Here is a 22,604-nt window from a genome sequence, read left to right on the forward strand (position 1 = left end):
GCCGGCTCGGCCCGGAGAACGCCCCGCCCGCCCTGCACAGCCCCCGCTTGTTATTTGTGCTGGTGTGCTGTCAAATATTTATTTTGGTTCAAGTGGACCCCTTTCCACAAAGACCACCTGGTTGTAATCAATAACACCTATTTTCAGATAATCTGCCGCTCCCGAGGCGGGGCACGAGGAGCTCACCCAAACAGAGACCTTTTCAAAGGGCATTTAAAATGGGCTGGATTCACAGTGGGCCGGAGGGAGGGGGGCGGGTGGGTGGGGGGCGTCGGGGAGACGCAGGCCTGGGTGGTCAGGAGGGAGCTGAGTCCAGGCTCTGCCAGGTGGGCGTCTCCACCCCAGGTGGGGGGGGGGTGGCTGCTGCTTGATGAAGGCTCGCAGGGCGGGGAGGCTTCCAGGAACCTCTCATAAAATTAAACAAACTGAAAACCTTTCTTTGGCCGGCCAAATGTTGTAAAGGTAGATTTCTAGAAACTCCAGAGCAGCAGCTTCCTCTTTCCTGACAAAGAGGATCTAAGTAGGGTAGGTGGCACCCAGTGCTGGGGCCCCCTGGGGGTCGCTTCTTTCTCTCCTGAAGGGGGACCCATGCCTGTCTCCCCAGGGTGCCATTTCTACCAGATCCAGTGTGAGGATTAAAGTATAGCCCACTAGTAGAGGCTTGCCTAGCACCGAGTCCCGGGATCCACCCCCCCCCCCACACCAAAACAAAGAAACAACAACAAAATCCATCTGCCTGTGAATTCCAGTAATCCCTGTGTTCCCCAGGTAGGAGGATCACTTGAATCCAGGGGTTCAAAACCAGCCAGGCACTTTCAAAACAACAGCAAAGAAGCATCTTAGCACCTACAGTGGACAGGGATTGCTCTAGATATGGAGTAATATAGAATATAGATATATAGCTCTAGATATAGAAGAAAATAGACATCCCACATCATGGGGCCTGACTGGGTGACAGATACCTAGTGACCTCAATACAGACAGTGATGTGTGCCTCAGGAACTATGTGGGGAGAGGCTTCAAAAAGGCTGTAAAGGCTTAACAGCTTCAGCTCTGAGGTGGGGTCTTCCATGGATTGGGGGTTCAGGAAATGGAGTCACTGTGTTGTGGAAACTAAGCTTCAAGAAGGGGCCACTAGGTCCAAGTATCCCAGAAGTTGTGTTTACAAGCCAGAAGTCAAGTTCAGCTAGTAATGGGCTTCCAGGGTTTGGGAACCCTCTTCTAGATGGGATGATGTCCACCTCAGGGGTTAAAGGGGAAAAAAAAAACCCCAGCACTTTGCACCTGCTGGTTGTTCCTCCCTCCCCACCCCCTGCACCATGCTACAGAGTAGGCTAGGCCCAGTGCTGTTGTAATTGCAATATGACATCTGTAGACATTCTATAACATGATTTGAGGATTCTGCGTGAAACCCAGCTGAGGAGCTCATAGGAGAGGCCGCACTGGGTCATTCTGTATATGCTGTGCTGACTTTGGCAGTAAGGGTGGCTCAGGCTGGCCAGTCATTATGCCTGCCATGCCTGCCCACAGACCCATCAGGAACACACCTAGCCGGCTCTGGGTCATGTGACCTTCCTGGACCCAGGCAGTGAGCCCTGAGCTAAGGGTAGCTAATCTATAGATATCCAGTAAACTCTTGGGTGCTCAGTGTGAAGTCATGGAAATTAGCCTAAGGGTGAGGGTCATTAGCTAAGGTAGACCAGACATGGTCCTGTGAACATTTTACCTGGTAAATAAGGAGAGGTTTGAGGCAGGAGGGGGTGGGATAGAGCAGAAGCGAAAAGAGGGAGGGAAAAGGGAGGTGACCTGAGCCAAGAGAAAGTAGGAGAATCTTCCCCAGAGCCATTTGACCCCAGTACTTTCTTAGCCTCCAAAAGACCAACTCAGTAAGATGCCCTATTCTCTCCCTCCCCCCCTTTTGTCAGTGGTGGGGCTTGAACTCAGAGCCTGGATACTGTCCCTGAGCTTTTTCACTCAAGACTAGCATTTTACCACTTTGAGCCACAGCTCCACTTCTGGTTTTCTGGTGGGCAATTGAAGGTAAGTGTCTCAAGGACTTTCCTGCCTGGACTGACTCTGAACTGTGATCCTCAGATCTCAGCCTCCTCAGTAGCTAGGATTATAGGCATGAATCACCAGGACCAGGCTAGGAGGTCCTAATTTCCAGAGAATTCTCTCTCTCTCTCTCTCTCCCCCCTCCCTCCCTCTCTCTCTCTCTTTCTTTCTCTCTCTGTCTCATTATCAAGGATGTTTTGCAGTAAATTCTCAGTACTCTGTGAAGACTGAACGAATACCCATCCCTTACAACGTGTACAATTCCCTTTCCATTCCATCATGCCTAATAATGGAGAGCTATTTTTTAGCCCCATGTGGCCAGGATGGCTAGTAGAGGGCAGACTAATGATGAGTTTTCTCAATGGCAGATAAAACTAATTCAGGTTTCCTTGCTTTATCTGTTAGCTAAGGCTGCAATAATGCTAGGAAAAAAAAATTCTTCTCATACCCTAAGGCTATTTTCTTTGTCCTTGGAGATGGCTGGGAAGAAGGGACAGGGTTAATTTACTTACTCTTTGTGAGGGTTAGGGTAGGCAGGGGCTGAATTTATGTCATGGTGGCTCTTAAACAAGAATGTAGCTTTCTCCCTCTAGTGAGATGTTCTCAACCTAGCTTCTTAGCTCTGTGCTTGCAGAAAGATTATATATGGATGTAAATGATCCAGTGGGGGTTGATGGCCCAGGAAAGATTATGATAAGAAAGGGGTGATGGACAAGGAAGAGGGGTGGTGTGTTGGAATTTGGGATAATTGAATTTGCTGTGCAGACAGCAGTTATAACTTGGGTCATCCTCTGTATCTTTGGTCATAAATCCACCAAGACCAGGAAATTCCATGGTTAGGCCAATCTTTCCATTCAGGAACCAGGATAGTTAAGGGTCAAAGCATGGAATGGTTTATACCTCATAGAGGTGCTGTGACTCAGAGTAAACTGGTTTTGTTTATTTATTTATTTACATTGAGACTGTTACACATAAGTCTTGGGAATCCAGTGACAATCCTCTCGTGTTTCTGTTACATGTGTCTCATAAAGATTCATTTGTTCTGAGAACTCAAAATGTTAGAGGTGGGACAGGCTCCCTCCAGAAACTGGACTGTGCTGGAGTTGCCAGGTGATTTCTTTCACTCCAGTTTTCTCTCCGTTATTACATAATCACACACATGAAGTGTCCAGTTAACTACCAATCAACCGAATAAAGATTTAACCTCAATCTGCATTGTATGCAAATGTGATTTTTGTAGCACTTTACTGCTTTTTGCAAACTACGAGGTTGAGTACCAAGAGCCCTCCTGGAATTAGAGATAAGGGTCTTGGAGCAGAGGTAAGGGTGTGGGGGCTTGGAGGAGTGCAAAGGACATTTTGGAGGATGACTGTGTCTTTGGTAATGCAAAACTCACCATGAGGCTTGAGACCCCTGCTTTCCTCTGCGCCCCCTTTACTAAATAAACCCCACCTCACTTTAAAGGCTGGCATTGGGCTCAAATGGAAAATGAAAAGATTCAATTGTCCCACTTAAAAAATTAGATCCATTGAAGATTGGAGTCTTAGAACCTGGACAGAGTGAGAATCACTGAATCAGTATGAGAGAAATAGGCTCAGAAACCTCAGCAATAACCTTTGGAAGACACGTTTAAGGTATAAGCCAATGAACTTGGCTAGTAAGAAGTCAGTTCCAAAGCTATGGACAGTTTGCACCCCTAACCATTTAAAATTCCCAGAAGCCTGGGCACTGGTGTTCATACCTGTAATCCTAGCTACTCAGGAGGCTGAGATCTGAGGATTGTGGTTCAAAGCCAGTCTGAGTGGGAAAGTCCACAAGACACTTATTTCCAATTAAGGACCAGAAAAGCCAGAAGTGGAGCTTTGGCTCAAGAGGTAGAATGCTAGCCTTGAACAAACAAACAAAATGCTCAGGAACCATGGGACTAGGATTGGCATGTGTGCATGCATACACACACACACACACACACACACACACACACACACACACACACACACAATTCCGGGGGGGACATCTGATGCAAATCAGTTCTTCATGGTCAAATTTCTTATGATGATTTTTTTTCCTAAGTGACAAATCTTTACATTATGCAGAAAATTGCTAGGTAAGTTTATGCTGTAGGAAAAATGACAGAGAAAGAGCAAAGAAAGGTGAAACTGTCAAGAAAAGCTGAGGAGTCTGGGAAGCATTGCTAGGGTCTACGTGATACTTGATCAAACACTTCTGGAAGCCAAGGGCTCTGGCTAACATAATGATCAGCAGAGAAAGAAATACTGCATCCAACTGGGGAAAGCCATTCATCCCAAACAGGGAATCAGAAGAAGTTGCTAGCAGATTTTAACTGTGGCCTGGCTTGATGCTTTACCTGCATCTTCCCTGGTTCTGATTTTCTTTGTGTCTCTCTGGAGTTAGCAATCACCTCACCCTTCCCCTCAGCATTGCTGAGCCCTAGATACTTTCTGTCCAACAGGTGTAGCTTGACAAACAACAGGTACACATTGGATCCTTCTGTGAGCCAGGAATCCAGCCGGACACAGTTTCTGCCCTTTGTTCCCTAGGCCTTCACACACAAATGGATCTTAGCTCTTGCATATTGCTCTGCTATGGCACTGTCCAGCCAGCAAGGGTAACTTGAGAGTCATGCACTCTTTACATCAGCCTCTATCTGAAACATTAATGTCATGACCCAAACACTGCTTATCCATAATTACTAGCCAGTCCCTGTTCCCCTTCCCTCTTCCAATCACTCTCCTAAACCATCTCGTACAGGATTTAAAATTTTATTTTCTCCACCCGCCCTCGTTCCCAGCTAATTGCAAGCTCATTAGCTTCTCTGGTAGACCGTTCCTCCCCCATCACTTTTATGTCTTCTTCTGCTCCCCAGACCCCCTATTTCAGATAATGTGTGTGTGTGTGTGTTTGAATATAAAAGCTGGCAAATTTTGAGTGCTGTAGTTCTTGATCTCTTTTTCCCTTCCCATTTCTCCCCTTTCTTCTCCTCTTCTAAAGTATTTATTCTTGTAGCCAGAGGTGACAGAATACAATGGTATCTGAGTTGACACAGTGTCCCAGAATGAGGTGTCAGTGCCCGCACTGGGTGAAAAGAGCAGAAAGTGGTGCCAACTGTCACAGGAATTCGGACTCTTATAGGCTGAGGACTTTGTCCAGCCAAGTCAAGGGGGCGTGGCTTGTAGTGTCAAGCTTGAACAGGTTGCCAGTGACATCTATTGAGAGATGTCTGGAGCAAGGAAGGTCACCCAGCAGTGGAGATAATCAGAATAGCCATTTGGGCCAGGAAGGAGAAGAATGTGTTGCATAGGGGAACTGGGAAAAGCGAGAGAGAAGAGACTGATTATGTACAGGAGAAATGATAAGGAAGTGCATACTGTATACTTAATGAAAGCCATGTTTCTCATTGTCAAATGAGTGAATTACAAATATGGAAAGAGAGGAAACTCGGGTGAGTTCTGAATTCCAATCCAACCAAAGAATGCATTTGAGTGAACACAGGGATTTCAGTATAGAGATAGATGTAAAGTATGCACATATATGCATGTTGATGTCCACACATATATCTATATTCATGCATGTACATAGACACATGAAACATTCAGAATGCACCTATCTGCATAGGCACATACGGCCTACCTCTGATCATGGAGCAGGCCTGGGGACAGAATCAGGATCAGGTCCGTCGCCATGAGCACACCTAACACACAGAGATCAGCTTCTGAGCTCCATTTCCCACCAAAACAAACAAGGAATCCAGGGATAAATGACTGCTTCTAGAGATGCTGTCATTGGAGGAAGAAAGGAAGTATACAGACATGATGGAAACATGACAGTGGTCAAAAAAGGGTCAGTGGTGAGAAAATAGTCCTCAAAATAAAATTAAGAGCACATAACATTCCTCAACCAAATTGGAAAAAAAATGAGGCTTTAGGGAAAAAAATAGTTCTATCTTTATATTATTTGTGTGCCAGTACTGGGGTTTGAATTCAGGGCCTGTGTGCTGTCTCTTAGCTTTTCTTTGCACAAGTCTGGCACTCTACCACTTGAGCCACACTTTTGGTTTTTGATGGTTATTTGGAGATAAGAATCTCATAGACTTTCCTGCCTGGGCTGGCCTTGAACCCTGAGCCTCAGACCTCAGCCTCTTGGGTAGTTAGAATTACAGGCATGAACCATCAGTGCCAGGCATAGAGTGAATTACTGAAATGATCAAATGCACTAGAACTTAATGATGACTGAGATAGCCCCATAGTTTCATGGAAACTCTGTGCAGAATACTTTCTAACTGCAAAGAGAAACATATCTTTTCAGAGAAGATACCACCTTAAGCAAACCCTCAGAGTGAGTCATCAATAATGAGGTAAATTCAGATATGTGCTGCCTGTAAGAACAGGTATGGTCACTTCCGTGTTGATCCTCTTAGGAAAGCCTTATCGATACATAATCATGGCAAATCCAAATTGATGAACATTCTACAAACTTACTGGCCTATCGTGTCCCAGAATTTCTCAGTCCTGGAAGTCAAGAAAGACAAGACTTGCTGCTCTCGACCACTTAGCAAAGGCCAGATGGTTCCTGAGGATTACTGGGAAATAGTCTGTCCTCATCAAGTTTCCAATTTACTGAATTGCTGTAGATAACACAGGAGGACTTTGTTGTTTGAGCTGAATCTACCCTGTCATATTTGAGGTGGATGGAATATCAGACTGGCCACTCACTCTCAAATGGTTCAATAAAACATGTACTTTTGCTTTGTCCAATCTAGATAGTTTGTGACTATCTCATAAGCATAAAGGAAAACACAAGACCTATTTAAAAATTGTAAAATGTTGGAGAAGGGAGTAAGGGACAAGAAAGAGTAATAGAGAGCGTGAATATGAATAAAATCCAATATGTACATGTGTGGAACTATTATAATGAAATTGCTCACTTTGTGTAGTGCAGAAATGTATATTCATAATATGCAATAGAATAGTGCAATATGGCTTAACTCTTAACTTACATCAAGAAGAACCTGAGCCTTGTTTAGACTTCTGAATGATAAAAACCCAGGACAGGAGAGGCTAGGAGCCAGTGGCTCACACCTATGATCCTAGCTACTCAGGAGGCTGAGATATGAGGATCATGATTCAAAGCCAGCCTGGGCAGAAAAGTCTGTGGGACTCATCTCCAATTAACTACTACAAAGCCGGAAGTGGCTTGAGTGCTAAGGCACTAACCTTCAGCAAAAATGCTTAGAGGTCAGCAGCCTGGCCCTGAGTTTAAGCTCTAGGACTGTCAACACACACACACACACACACACACACACACACACACACACACACACCCCACAAAACCCAGGACACTACTGTTATATTTAGCATTAATCATTTTATTTTGATGCCTGAGCTGGTTTCAAACTGTAATCCTCAGCCACTGGCACCCAGCCAACATCTTGCATTTCTGTAATTCTAGCCAACATATAGGCTATCCTCTCTTACATGGTCTTATTTTCTCATTAGAAAAACTTGCCAGGTATTACCATGATGCTCCTGTTACAGATGAGGAAACCAAGACCAGCCACTGGAAGTCATAATTCAGTTAGTGGAGATGCTGAGACTCACGATCAGGTCATTTTAACTCAGCACCCGTTCCCTATAGATTCATTCACTATATATTTAAAGATCACACTACTGTGGGCTGCTGTCACCATGATAGCAAATAAGACAGATACAATCTTCTTTCTTATGAAGCTACCAGGTGGTTTTAGGTGTGTTAAAAAAAAAAAACACAACACCTTGGGCCCAAGCTGACTAGACATAAAATCTACCTCCCAGTCTCTATTTCTTGGCATAATTGACCATTCCCTCTAATATTTCTGACAAGGTACATTTTTAACATTCCTTTAGGACAAATCTCATTTTATTTGCAGCCTCCTGTATGCAGATGGAGCCAGCAAAGGGCAAACACCCAAGTGACTCACAGTGAGTGCCTTGGATGGGGAAAATGCAAAATGTTCACTGGAAAATCCAATTTACTCCCACTTTTCACTCATTTTGAAAATGTCTCTCAGACCACAGAACAAGTTCTATATGATACTGAACTCCTCAACAGTTACCAGTGACTTGTTCTTGGGGGAACGCCTGGCGAATACTGGCAGATACCAGTGATTGGATATATATATATATATTTATATGCTTCCTGTGCAGCATTGGTTTTTCCATGTTGTCATCTAATACCTCAAAAGAATTCTCAGTTTCCCACTTAATAGATGCAGACGACTTGTCTAGTAGGTGCAAAGGTCAGAATTTGAATCCAGAGTCTCTGGCATTATACTCATACTCATTTATCCACTGCCCCCACCAAAAAAAAAAAATCACTCTCCTCCTACTGAGAAAACACATGAGTTAACTCAGTTAACATCCAGAAGGCTAATCTAGCAATTGTAGGTAAATGAATGGTTTCACTGGAAACTTTTTCTGTTTCCCCCTAGAGCTTTTAAGCTAAGTGTAAATTGACTATGTGCTTAGGAATTTACCAGCTCAGACAGACTGAAACAATTAGACAGGAGGCCAAGTAGAAGTGAGAGAGGGAGACAGACCCCAGGCCTAGGAGCTGACATTCCTATTAAAAGCTTCCCTCCCCTATCCTTTCTCAATTGGCTGAAACGCTAGAGGGTTGCCTGGCTAACCCACTTCCTTTTAGAAGTGTCTATCCCCTGAGGGAGCCTGGGATTTGTAGTCTTGAAATCAACTGACCTTTCATAATCCTTTAGTGGGGACTCCCTGGCTGTAGGAATATAGTATCTATTTCAGTAGCTTTTTACATGATGAAATATCCAGAGTGCTTTTTTTTTTAATGACAAGTTCCTTCCTGGGTAAGAGGAAAGACTCTGTGTATGCATCAGAATCAGTTTTATCTCCCCTCTCTTGGACCTCCCCTCACTCCTCCATCTCACTCCTGAGCGTGCAGCTGGACTGGTGAGGGAGAAGAGGCAGAGCTTAGAGAGGCACAAAAGCTGGCTAGACCGTGGAGAAACACACGCAAGGGCTGCCTCCTCCAAGCATGTTCTCCCAAAGGATAGTGTTCATTATTTCTCCATGCAGTATATTTGCACTGTACTCTTTTAACAAAGGACGTACGTAGTATGTGAAAGCAAGTGCACAGATTTCTCATGCAGTCATCTGGAATCTGAGCGTAAGGCTTTCAGGACAAGTCAAGGATATCAAGAATGCTCAAGTCCCTTATTTGAAAGGGATAGTATTTGCAAAGAACTTACACACTCCCTGCCATAGCACTTGAATCATTTCATCGGAGCTAACACAGTATAAGCACTGCTTAAATGTTTGCTGTACCATGTTATTTAGGGGATAAGAACAAATAAAAGACAGTGTCTGCATATGACTAAGGCATGTGATTTTTAAACTAGTTTTGCTTCATTAATGGTTGAATCTGCAGATGTCAAATTTGTTGATACAAAGGGCTAATGGTACTCTTTTTCCTTTTGGTCCAATACTGGGGTTTGAACTCAGGGGCTGGACACTGTCCCTTAGCCTTCATTTCTGGCTTTTCGCTGGTTAATTGGATGTAACTGTCTCATGAACTGCATATATTAGTTTTGAACCATAATTTTTGAGTAGCTAGGATTAGAGGCATGAGCCACTAGTACCTCGTTGTGTTGTTTTGTTTCCCTACTGCTAAATGCCTTGTCTTGGGGTAGAAAGATACTCGTTTTCTCCTCAGTATTCTAGACTCTCCTGGTCTCATTTGGTCTAACCTGGGATTACCTTATCTAAGAACCCACATTTCATGGGTTACCCATGGACTAAACAAACTACTTATTGCTCCATTGTATGAAGAAATTATTAAGTAAAACAATGATCACTTTAAGTGTTATTCCTAATGACTGCGGATATTAGAAAGGCTTCAAAGCAACAGGTATTGAAAATATAACATTCTTCATAAGATATTCAACCATATTTTGGATGGGGGGGAGGGCTTGAACTCAGAGCCTTGAGATCTCTCTTGGCTTTTTTGCTCACAGTTGGTGCTCTACCACTTGAATCACACCTCAACTCTAGCATTTTCTTTGTTAATTGGAAGTAAGAATCTCTTGAACTTTTTTCCCCTGGCTGGTTTTGAACCTATAAAATGGCACTATATTTACATAGAACCCACATGCATTCTTCTATATATTTTAAATCTTCCCTAGATGTTTTACAACCCCAAATACAGTGTAAACATTTTGAAAGTAGTTGCTCTGCTGTCTTGTATAGGGATGGATGACAAAGCGGGGAGAATGAGTATATGTGTATTTTCAGAATGGATGTAATACTTTTTGGAATAATTTCAACCCTCAGTTGGTTGAATATGCGAATGTAGAATACTTCCCTCAATACTAATGTAGCAATTGTATATGTGATAAATATAAATTAATATAAATTAGAATATGTGCTTAGCATATTTTTTAAATGGCAGGATGCAAGGGTTTGGAACACATTTCATTTCACTAGAAGGAGCTCTGCTAACCAGGGAAGGTCTTAGGGTTCCTAATGCTGCCAGTGGCCTTGAAACACAAAGGGCTTTCTAGGTCCCATTCTTTTTCTTTAAAAAATGGAGGAAAATAAAGCAAGCCAATAGTTAATTAAATTTTTTGGTCAGTTGTAGCTCTTGAATTCAGGGCCTGAGTGTTGTCCCTAAGCTATTTTTTTCTCCTCAAGGCTAGCACTCTACCACTTTGAACCACATCTCCACTTCTGGTTTTCTGGTGGTTAATTGGACATTAGTCTCATGGACTTTCCTGCCCAGGCTGGCTTCAAACTACAATCCTCAGATCTCAGTCTCCTGAGTAGCTAGGATTACAGGTGTGAGCCACCAGCACCAGGTGTAATGAAGCAATTTAAAACAAGTTTCTTCCTTTGGGAAAAAAAAATCTTAAAACTCTGGGCAGACAATAGAATCCTGGTGTGAGACCGAAAGAAAGCTAGAATCTTATTCTCCATTGGGTCATCATGTTGACCAGTTGTTTTTTAAGCACTTTGTGTATGTAACACGGTGAAATCATAAAAAAAAAAAAAAAGGTCCTGGATTGACCTGTTTACTTTGCTTTGCTCCTTGGACGTGTGACCTTAGCTATCATCTGATAAAAACTCTCTTAGACTGAAAGAAGACTTACATAGAATTGAAAAAGTCTACACACTTCACTCAACAAGCAAAACCACATTGCTTTTGTACCTTCCAATGTATTACAGCATTTACATTTGAAAAATTGTTTTTGGATTGGTTTGGGGGTTTGAACTGAGGGCCTCATGTTACAACTTATGATTTTTGACTGCATCCTTAACCCCTTTTCTGCTTTCATTACTTTTTTTCTTCTGGTTGTGGGGCTTGAACTCAGGGCCTGGGTGCTGTCCTTGGGCTTCTTTGTGCTTGAGGCTAGCGCTCTATCACTTGAGCCACAGCTCCACTTCCAGTTTATAAGTGGTTAACTGGAGATAAGAGGCTCATGTAGACTTTTCTGCCCAGACTGGTATTTAACCATGATTTTTAGATCTCAGCCTCCTGCATACTAAGATTTTAGGTGTGAGCCACAGGTGCCTGGCTTGCTTTCATTATTTTTTAAGGAGGGTCAAACCTGGGCTGGCCTCAGACTCATATCCCTCAATCCACAACCTACCTAAGTAGCTGAAATCACGAGCATGTCCCCCTGTCTGGCATTGAGATACGGTTCTACCCAGGATGGCTTGGAACTGTGATCCTCCCATCTCTTCTTCCTGAGTAGTTTGGATTATAATCATGAACCACTGTGCCTGGCCTAGGAAAAACTCAGAGCCCAAGAAGAAAACAGTAAACCTTCCCTGGACAAAATTCTTTGCCTTAGCAGTAGCTATATAAGAAAACAACATCTTCCATTCTGAGAGAAGGCACAATTTATTTAGTCAAATTATTTTACAACATAGTCTTCATGACAGTTGTCAGCTTAACACTTAATATAGTTAAAAGTCAGCGATTACCTGCAAAATTATATATATTTTAAAGTCTAAAAATATATTGCATATATAGAGCAGGAAAATCCCTTGCCTCCACAAGGGAAAGTTTGGTTGTCCTTTCCAGAGTTGTGATTATTGCAATGCGGTTATTTACACACATTTCCAAAGCATTAAAGATTTAAATGGACCGCTCTTGCCCCTGCATGGCTGTTAAATATCACCAGTGCTTCTTTTTCCTATTAAGTCAATGACTTAGACACTCTGTTTTCTTTTCAGCAATAGTCACATTATGCATTTTTTAAAAACCAGCTATAAAAACGTACAAAGAACCCAAATGTACAGATTGACAAAAAAAAAAGATGTACAAATTACACTTAAAAAAATAACAAGGATTGATTTGATAGTAACATTGTATTTGTGACCGAGGTCAACTCGTTTATTTATTCTTTTTAATTTTTTAATTATTTATTTTCTTAATACTGTGAGATATAGGAAAATAACTCTGCATAATTTATACAGTAAGATGCCTTCTGATTGGTCGACCCTGGTCTGATGGTCTAACAAACGCACAGCGCTTGCGAATCTGTTTGAGTTTAGAAATCCCCGTGACTTTTCAAAGTTCTGGGACCCATTGTCATTACAAAAAATAGTTATCTAAATCATTTGTCTTTCAGGAATGTCTGTGTTTGCATTAGAATTTCTTAGTTCAAAGCTTGACTATTTGTAGAGAGAACAATAAGCTGAGTGCATATGGACCACTAACAGGGATTTTCCGATGCCCATGGGTTCATAAATACACACACACACACACACACACACACTCACACTCACACACACACGTCATGTCTTTTAAATTCCAGTTGGGTGAAAACTTCACTGGCCTTACAACCAGTGTTCCAGTTGCCATCCACTGAACTTGGTCCTCTTAAAAGTAAGATTCTGAGCTTCCTGCCTCTATTTCCACTTAGTTTCGAACCAGAACATGACTGGTTAAGTCCATGATTCATTATTGTATTGAATCCTACAATGATGAGACCCGTGTGTTGATAAGAAACTGCTTTGGTCATTAAAAAGTAGAAAGAAAATTTACAGCTTCTTTTTTTGTTTTGTTTTAGAACCATGATAGAATCATTCCAGTCATCTAAAATATTCCATTCATTTAAAAAAAATGATAGGAGGTTAAGAATCCAAACTGGTCTACTGGCCCATGGAAGGATCCATCTTTTTCTTTCGGTAGAGGAAGCAAGAGTTAATGACATTAAAAAAAATTTTTTTTAAAGAACAAAGGTTTTATCCAACAAGAAAGAACATCCAGTTTTGTTTTCAACCAGAGGCCACATAGGTCCTTTAGGGTCCAAAGTATCCGGGAAGAGTGGAAGGCCACCATGGTTAAGCTTCTAGTAGTAGCTGCCTAAGTGTGAAGACACATGGGTATTAGGATGACGGGGGACATTGGGATTAGGGTAGATCCCACCAGTTGGGGAGGTCCAATATGGTGATGCTGCTCCAAAGAAGCTGGAAGAAGTGACGGGCATGGAGGATGGATGGGGAGGGACGAAGTTCACCTTCTGCTGGTGGGCGTGGTAGGAAGGCATGTAGGAGATATCGGAAGGGTACTTGTACATGGATGACTCGGTCGGGTGTGGTTGCAGAGCCTGGGCAATGCCATGGAAGTCAAACTTGTAGGCATACCTTTTACCATGGACTTTGGTCATAATGTTTTTATCATAGTAATACCGGAGGGCTCTGCTCAGCTTGTCATAATTCATGTTGGGCTTGCTCTTCCGCTCCCCCCAGCGCCTGGCCACTTCGTCTGGGTCCGTCATTTTGAACTCCCCATTGGTCCCCTCCCAGGTGATGCAGCTGGCATTGGCACTGTCGGAGAGTAGCTCGAGGAGAAATTGCCACAACTGGATCTGCCCACTTCCTGCAGGCAAAGAGGAGAAAGCAGCAACTCAGCCTGGAGAAGTCAAAGCCTGTTCCCTACATATGCACTTTCCTGGCCTTCCTAAGGACCCACTTTGTGTCATTTACCTTCAGACGACTTCTTCTTGCCGTTCACTTTACAAAAACAGAACCATCATAATGACACGTGTTTTCATAGGGTACAGGTTGACATTTCAGTACATGACATTTCAGTACATTGACATGTAGTCAATGTATGCTAATGGAATCAGGTTGTTTAGCATGTCTAACAACCACAAATGGTCATCATAGACTGAATATTCAAAATCCTCCCCTCGAATTTAGTTGATTTCCAGAAGCATCCTCAGCTGCAGACACAGCAAACTAAAAACAAGTCCAAACCTCTAGTTTGCACTCTATAAGATAGGTATTGACTTATCTGGCAAAATGAAGAACTCATTTTACTCCCCAGTCAGATGTCTAGATATGAGATGGAGGTCTTTGTAACCTTACAAGCTAGGGAGCATTCTGGAAAGAAGAGCTTGCAGGCTAAGGTGAACTCACCAGGATTGGCCAGACGGCTGCTCGTGGGACCCAGGATCTGATATGGATCTGAAGAAATCAAAAAGGAAATTTGCTTTACTATTATTTAAAAAACATAGCAGTGTCAACAACAACGTAAGACTTTACACTTCTATTTCAATATCCTAGGAAAGTCTAATTTCAGTAAACATTACTGCTCTTATGTGTAGATCTCAAAGATATTGGGTATGGTCAGGGGCAAAATTTATAGAAAAGTAACAGTATCATTTTGTTCTTGTTTGGTTTCCTTCCTTCCTTCCTTCCTTCCTTCCTTCCTTCCTTCCTTCCTTCCTTCCTTTCTTCTTTCCTTCCTTTCTTCCTTCCTTCCTTCCTTCTTTCCTTCCTTCCTACCTTTCTTCCTTCCTTTGTTGTTGGTAGTACTGGGGTTTGAACTTAGGGGTTTGCACTTTCTAAGTAGGTGCTCTACCACTTGAGCCACTCTATCAGCTACTTTTCCTGTTCATAGTTTCTGAGATAGGGTCTTGCTTTATTCTCTAGGCTGATGTGGATCATTGATCCTCCTATTTGTGCTGTCCTTTGTCTCTGGGATGACAGGTACATACCACTGCACCCAAACCATTGACTGAGACAGAATCTCATGAACTTTTTAATTCCTCAGCTGGCCTTGAACCATGGGTCCACAGATCCTACACACATCTCCCTGTAGACTTTGGATCATCTCTAGATTACTTCTAAAACCTAAGAGATGAAAGTGATGGGAAAATAAATTAACACCATATTATTTATGGAATGATGAGAAAAGACCTGGCCATGTACAACACACATATAACATTTTTCTGAATATTTTTGTTCTGTTGTGAGTTGAAGCCTTGGGTCAGAACCTGCAGTTATGGAGGACCAACTAGATGTCTAAATCTTCCACCAAATGATTATGTGGAATCCACAGCAAAGGAGACATCATCTATCTGGATCATATACCTGGCTGGGGCCGCTGTTCAGTGTTCTTGCTCATCGTCTGTGCTCCTCCAAGGGGAGGACCTGTGCCAAGAGAAGGAAGTGAGGTAAATGGTTGTTCACCAGGGCAGAGGAATATCAAGTGCCCTCCAGAAGGAGGCATCATGTACTGGACTGGCATTCATGCTATTCATTTTATTTTGGTACTACTGGGGATTGACCTCAGGGCTTCAGGATAGCTTGGGAGTGCTCTACCCCTCTAGCCACATCTCCAGCCCTTTCTTTACATTGGTAATTTTCAAGGTAGGGCTTCACTTTATGCTCTGACCAGCCTTTGATCCTTCTACTTGATGCTTCCCTGGGTTGCTAGGGATGACATTTGTGTGTCCAGCCATTAGTGGAGATAGAGTCTCACAAACTTCTTTTGGCTTGGGCTGGTCTGGAACTCCTACCCTCTGATCTCTGCCTCTGAAATAGCTCAGATTACAGGCTTGAGCCACTGTGCTTAGCTTTATTTATTTTCTTATTTATTTATTTAGGGTCCAGTCGTGGGGCCTGAACTCTGGGTCTGGGCGCTGTCCCTCAGCTCTTCAGCTCAAGGCAAGCGCTCTACATTGAGCCACCTTCCCAGCCCCTAAATGATTTTTTTTAAAAAAGGTAATAATCTAGTATGTCTCTAGTACTGGGGTTTTGAAGTTTATTTGGGCAATCTTTAATGAGACGGCAGCATTTGTGCAAAGATCACCTGCTTCCTGTGATCCCATGTTTTGTGGGTTCTCCCCCCAGAATATCTCTTTCTCCTCTTCCTCCCTCCCTCCCTCCACCCTTGGCTTTCTTTCTCTCTCTCTCTCTCTCTCACCCTCTCTATGCTCACCATAGCTTCTTCATTTGAAGCTGTGTTGCTTCTTGCAGGGTCTGTGGCTTTATCTGACTGGCATTCTCAGATGCCTTTATCTTCCCACTGACCTCTCATTCATGTCCCTGTCCAGACACCTGAATCTGCCCCGTTGCCTAAAGAATCAAAATCTAGCTTCTTAGCATCATTCGCTACCAATCCCATTTTTACTTCTCTAGGCTTCTTTTCCACATATGTTCTAAACTCCAGGAACCAGGGGTCCTCCCTGATGATCTGCCATGCTAGCCCACAGCTTGACTGGGATGCCTGTCTTCCCCTCTCTCTAGGTCAAAAAATGCTTCTCCATCTAGATCTAACTTGAGTGGTGGCAGATCTACACACTTCCTTGGTATTTCCCAGGTGAATACAGTCATGGATGTACAACCATTTCCTTCTCCTCCCTAAAGAACCACCTCTGCCTGACTCATCGTGATTCCATACAGTGAAGGGCTGTGTGCAGAGTCTAAAATGAACACACAGAAGAGAAATGGAACTTAATTACTGACTGGACACTGTTTATAATTTGAGTCTCTTTCTTAAAAGAATTTCCTTCACTTGCCTTTATCCACTTGCTCTTTTACTTTCTAGAGAAAGCAAGATAGATACATTTGGCTCCAGGAATTCGTGAACCATCATCTTTCCTTATTCCCATAATGGAAGATATTGGATAAACTTTAACTACCATCATGGTGGTCCCCTACACTTTCTCTGTCAGGCTATCTTCTATCTCAGTTTCCCATCTAGTACAGACAGGTGTGCGACCTGACTAAGCATCATCAATTGAAGGAACAAAGTCACAGAGGTCAATAACCTTTCATCAACCTTAACAGAAATTCAAATCCAGTCACCTTTCATTCATATGGAAATGTGTCCCAAGAAACCTTCAAAATTAAAAATCCTAAAACCAAGTATAGCAAAGCGAATTTCAAAGGTCTAATCCCACACCATCTTTCAAAGAAACAGGTCTTAAATTGAAAACAGCTATGGTGCTGGAGATTGAACCTGGAAACTCTACCTTTCTAGCCCCTGAAAATGAATTCTGATATGTGCTCAGAAAAGCATAGAAACAAATGTTTACTTTTTATTCTTTATCTCATGACCCTGTTTTTTACCCTGTCCTCAGAAAAAATGTTGTCCTCCCAAGGAATGGTATGACATTTACTTACTTTTGTTGAGGCCAGAATTCATGTTATTACCCCATCCTCCTCTCCTGACTGAGTCATAAGAAGGATCTAATGAAAAACAACAAATAGGAGCAATTAGCTTTGACTGCTTTGTAGGAAGGTTACATGAAGTTATCTTGGTGATCAGAAGAGATTAACATTAATTCAGCAATGAATTTTTTAAGTATCTCTAAATTCCTGAAGTGAACTCCTGTGGGGTTGGGGGTGGGGTGGTAGAAAAAAAATTAACACTGATTTTGAGAAGATTTCAGTCTTGTCTGAAGCACTGGGAAGAACTTGTATTTAAGATGAAAGATGGATTTAAATCCTATCTTGTGATTTGTTGTGAGATCTTAGATAAATTAGAAGACTTATCTGAGCCCAGCGGTCAAGGATATGCAAGTAACGACTGACCTGCATTACATTATCAACTTTATGGGTTATACTGAGATCAAGGAATAGGATGTATGTAAATTACTTTATAGAACTTGTCAAAAACATTAGCTGCCTAGCAATGTCCTGGAGTGGCTCTGGAGAGATGGGGGATATACAGATGAAAGGTCTCATGGGAAATCAATGTCAAAGCCCATGGTCTTGATGTTCCTTGGAGGCCAACTCCAGCCTCCTGTCTCAGTGCACTGAAATGTTGCTCTGAGTTGTGAGCACATTCCAGACTGCCTTAGAACTCTCAGACTTTTCTATTGGGGGCTGAGCCTGATGACTTTGGAGAAAGGGAGAAAGCCAGAGGTGTGGCTGGAAAAGAAGCTGGATCAAGAAATGGTCCAGAAATGGCTAGAGAGAAGCTTGCATCTAGGAGGGCTTAGAGACTAGATTTTCTTGGAGAATACTCTATGGAATCTGAACTTCACTGATCCATAGCCTTTCTTGAAAAAGCCCATCCATCTGCCTCCACAACCATGCTCAGAAATTGCTTAACAACTGGCTGGAAGTGTCTTCATTTCCTCTCTCGTGGTGCAAGCCCTGTAGAGACATAGAGCAGGAATAGCAGAAAGGCTTAAGGATACAGAATTATGACTTTGAAAGTCTTTCCATGAACAACAAAGAAACCATAAAAACCATCTGAACAAATGAGGCACAAACCTCATCAAACAACAGCCTGACATGGTGAAACACAAACCATTCCCTTCCACCCTTTTGGAGTCTCTCAAACAAATTAGAATAAGACCTGGGAAGATGGATAGACAGATGGATTCAGACTGTCTGAACTTTCACTGTTACTGGCTAAGAAGAACCAAAAGAGAGGAATGATTTTCTCGTTGAAAAAAAAAAATCCACGTGCAAATGCAAATTCCTCCTGTCTCTGGAAAAGCCAGTTCAGTTTTTAAATTACCGTCTTTAACAGTTGGCATGAAAAGCAAAACAGAAAGCTAGGGGAATGGGGATAGGGAGAAAGGCTGGGAAAGAGACAAAGATACAAACTCAACTGCTTTACGTTGTCTCTTTATTTTTATTTAACTTTCTTCCACCTTCATTCACATTGTCTCTCCAAAACAGATTCTTTTTTATTTTTAATTTGTCTTGAAGTGGATTACAAAGGGATTCAACTCTGCATATCAGTTGGTAAGTACACTATATCTTGACCAATGTCACCCCTTCCACCTTTCTCCCTTCTACCTCCCAACCCTATCCAGATCCTTCTTGCTTAAAATCAACTAAGCCAATGGAGCCAATTTCTTAGTCATTTGGAGAGAGGCATTTTGGTGAAAGATTCTGCAGAAATCAGCACTGGGAGTGTGCCAGAAGCAAAGTGGGGAGATGAGAGTCCTCAAGGGTGTTTCTTTGGTCAGGAGAAGGCTACCACCCTGACCTCTCACCGTTTATTAGGGACTTTTGTGCATGCTCGATGCTTGGCCACAGAGTAGAGGTGAAACAGCATAAACTAAGTTTCCTGTCCTTGGACTTAGATATGAAGACGATCTCTAAGAGTCTTAGGAAGTGCAGTCATGTGCCAAGCATGGTGGAGATGGCAGTAGCTACTGGAGATGAAGGAGGGAGACGTGGGGGTACACTGGTAGGGGAGAGGCTCTCTGGATCTGGGAGACTTGAGCGAGAGCTCACTGGAAAGAAGAGAGTAGGCAATGCAGGTTGGGAAAAGGCAGAAATGAGTAGTGTGATACAAGTACATGCCTAACTAAATAGAGAAATATGGTGGGAGAGAAGGAGTGAGGACCAAAGGAGACAGCCTGAGAATTGACAGGAGTTGACTGGAGTTAAGCAAACTTGCTGCTCTTGGTGAGTGCAACAGTGGAGGTCGATGGAGGTTTGGGGTATGCAGTAGGCCCAGGTACACAGCAAGGTGAGACCTATTTACTCCAGGTGGTATTCTGGATACATGGGGTGCCTGGTAGGGGTAAGGAGGTGAAGGAGGCCTTTCCATTGGGACAGAACAGAAAGCAGAATTGAAAGTGACAATCTAAAAGAAAGTCACTAAGTATGTCCTCTGAAGACCATCTTGATTCTTGGTTTCTAATAAGCTGCATGGATGCAATCTGTCTCGAATACTTCCAAATCACTTTTTCTTCTTCGTCACGAGTCTACTGAAAGCCATTTGATAGCCACTCAGAAGAGTCATGGTTTTTGAAGCCCAGATAATGGCCCTGGCTAGAGTTGCTATTGCACTCATGGCCTTAGGCTCGCTAGACAGCCTCTCTACCACTTGTGTGCCCGAGCCTTCGACTTTTAATTTTGTTGCCTAGATAAAGTCTCATGCTTAATTTTGTCCAGGTTACTCTCAAAATCTAGGTCCTCCTGCCTCTGCCTCCCAGAGATGATAGGAGTATGCCACCTTGCCCTGCCTGCCTTTGACTTATTATTTCTCCCTGATCTGTTATTCTAGCTCCAGGGACAGAACAGATACACAGAAGTTCTAGAACACAGAATGAAGTCCCTCTCTCTTACGGAAGGTGGGTGATCGTTGGCTTTTTATGTAGCTCTAAGTGAAAAACTTCATGGTATTTTAACACAGAGGAGTTTTCCTGTGATTTTGTTGGCCTGAGGAGGAAGGCGGAGTTTCACAAGTGGGTACTCTCACCGGCCCAACCACCCATCCAGGTGACAAAGGAGGTGACAGAAATAGAGAGCACCCCTGCAGTCAGTCTGTACCACAATCCCCCAGTGGAAGTTAATATGTCAACAAACAGCTAGTGACTTGGTGGTCACCTGTGACTGCAGCCAAGCGGCACAATAATGAAGAAACAGAGCAACAGGACCTCCTGCCTGTCATCCATTGGCTTTTGTATCCCTCACTGTTTTCAAGGCAAATCCCACCATTGAGACCAACTCTAGGAAGAACAGCCCATTTTCAACAGAGTTTAACACATGTTAGGATTCATAGGGCCTCATTCTCAGTTTGGGACTAAAATGAGAATCAGTCATTTTGGAGCAATTCCCAAAAAAGCTGGGCTGTCTTGCAGCTGAAGTGTGAAGTCCAAGGAAGCAGTCAGCACAGGCCTGGCCGAGCGCTGGCCTCAATCAAGGCATGCAATCAGTATTAGATGCACCATTATCACGCTGCGGACACTTGCTGCCAACCTGCCAAGCACACATCACTCCTCCTCTTCCCTCTGCTGTCTTTACCCTGCTCTGCTTCTAGTCTTGCACTCACTGCCTCATTTAATCAGCAACTAACTCATGGTTGTTGTTGGTGGTTTCCACTAGTATGTGTGTGCGTGTGCACATGTGCGTGTATGCATAGGTATTGGAGTTTGAGCTCAGGGGTTTGCACTCACTCTCATTTGGCTTGCTTACCTCATAGCTGGTATTTTACCATTTGAAGCCACACCTCCCAAGTCTGGCTTTTTTTTTTTTTGCTAGTTAACTGGAGACAGAATCTTGTGGATTCTTCTCTCTAGGGTTGTCTATGAACTCAGTCCTCTGATCTCAGCCTCCTGAGTAACTAGGTTTATAGGTGTGAGCCACTGGCACCACTGGCCTAATTTGGGTGTCAGGCCCATGAGGTCAGGAAGCTTTGCTCTGGCTCGAGACTCTGCCCAGCACAGTTGTTGAATCTATTGAGTGAGTGAATGAATGAATGAATGAATGAATGAACTGAGCTGATATTTTTACCTTCCTGTTAATTATACACAGTTCTCTTATGCTTCACTAGGTGAAAAGAATCCCAGGCTCCTAGCCTGACTTTTCCCTATAGAAGTATTTCCTCAGGTGATCTGCCTTTGTGGTACTAGGGAGACAGGCCACAATCACCCCTGAGACCCCACTAACCATAGGGAAAGCAATCCACCTATTTTAAGGCAGAGGTTAACAGTGTGTCCCTACAGAGGAGTTAAGGGTTAGAGTAGCCTGTGTTTTATTTGATATACAGTCCCATCCTACACAATGATGTTCAGGTGACAGCAGATGGTAGATAGATATGAAGCATGTCACAGCTGTCTCTGTTTATTCACAATCTATGATGTTCACACAAGGACAGAATCCTCCCTCCCCAATGAAGTATTTATCAGGACCAATCTCATGGTTAAACATTCCATCTCTGCAACTGGATTCATGTTTTTGTTCTACTAAATGTCACAGGAGCGACAATTTAATAGGGTGCTCAGCTCTGGTAGCAGAAACACAAACAAAATTTTAAGTACAACTAACATGGAAAAACCAAGGATCTAGGTCAGCAGCTTGCATTTCTTAGCAAACAGATCCTCTGCAGCCTAGTACCTGCCGCTTGTGCAACTCCTTCAAGGGGCTGCTGATCTGTGGGGTTCTCCAATGTGGCAGGCCCCCACTAAGTAGCTGGGTGTGCACGGAGATGGCTCCTGATGCAATGGGTGAAGTCTGCATTCCAGAGCGGACTTCTGAGAAGGCAAGCTGGAGGCAACAGCCAGACACAGTCTGCAAAAATATGCCCATTCTGGCCAGCCCAAGAGTTGACGATCTCATAGCTTCCCTATGGTGGCAGACAGACCAGCTTTATCAGCAGAAATCATGCCTTGATTCTGACAAACTTGCTTTCCATGCTAAAGAAGGCTGACACCCCTGGCTCTACAGAGTACCAAGATGACAAATCCTATTGTAGTTGCTTTGCAGAGGAGCCACTAAAAGACTTTGCTTGGGGTTTCTGGTTTCAGGCAGTCCTGA

The 22,604-nt window shown here is 43.1% G+C and overlaps 1 protein-coding gene across 1 annotated transcript in view; it reads right to left on the minus strand.

Moving 5' to 3' along the window:
- Nucleotides 1-11,957: 11,957 nt before the first annotated feature.
- Nucleotides 11,958-22,604, minus strand: part of Fli1 (Fli-1 proto-oncogene, ETS transcription factor) — a 123,005-nt gene continuing 112,358 nt past the window's right edge. The window contains exons 6-9 of the mRNA XM_013009758.1: nt 17,499-17,564; nt 15,462-15,521; nt 14,505-14,552; nt 11,958-13,962 (exon numbers count right to left, since the gene is read on the minus strand). Coding sequence (XP_012865212.1) covers nt 13,433-13,962; nt 14,505-14,552; nt 15,462-15,521; nt 17,499-17,564 — 704 coding nt within the window. The 3' untranslated portion in view covers nt 11,958-13,432. The remainder of the gene's footprint in view (nt 13,963-14,504; nt 14,553-15,461; nt 15,522-17,498; nt 17,565-22,604) is intronic.

The sequence above is a fragment of the Dipodomys ordii genome, unplaced genomic scaffold (assembly GCF_000151885.1).
Source record: "Dipodomys ordii isolate 6190 unplaced genomic scaffold, Dord_2.0 Scaffold10, whole genome shotgun sequence".
Lineage (NCBI taxonomy): Eukaryota > Metazoa > Chordata > Mammalia > Rodentia > Heteromyidae > Dipodomys > Dipodomys ordii.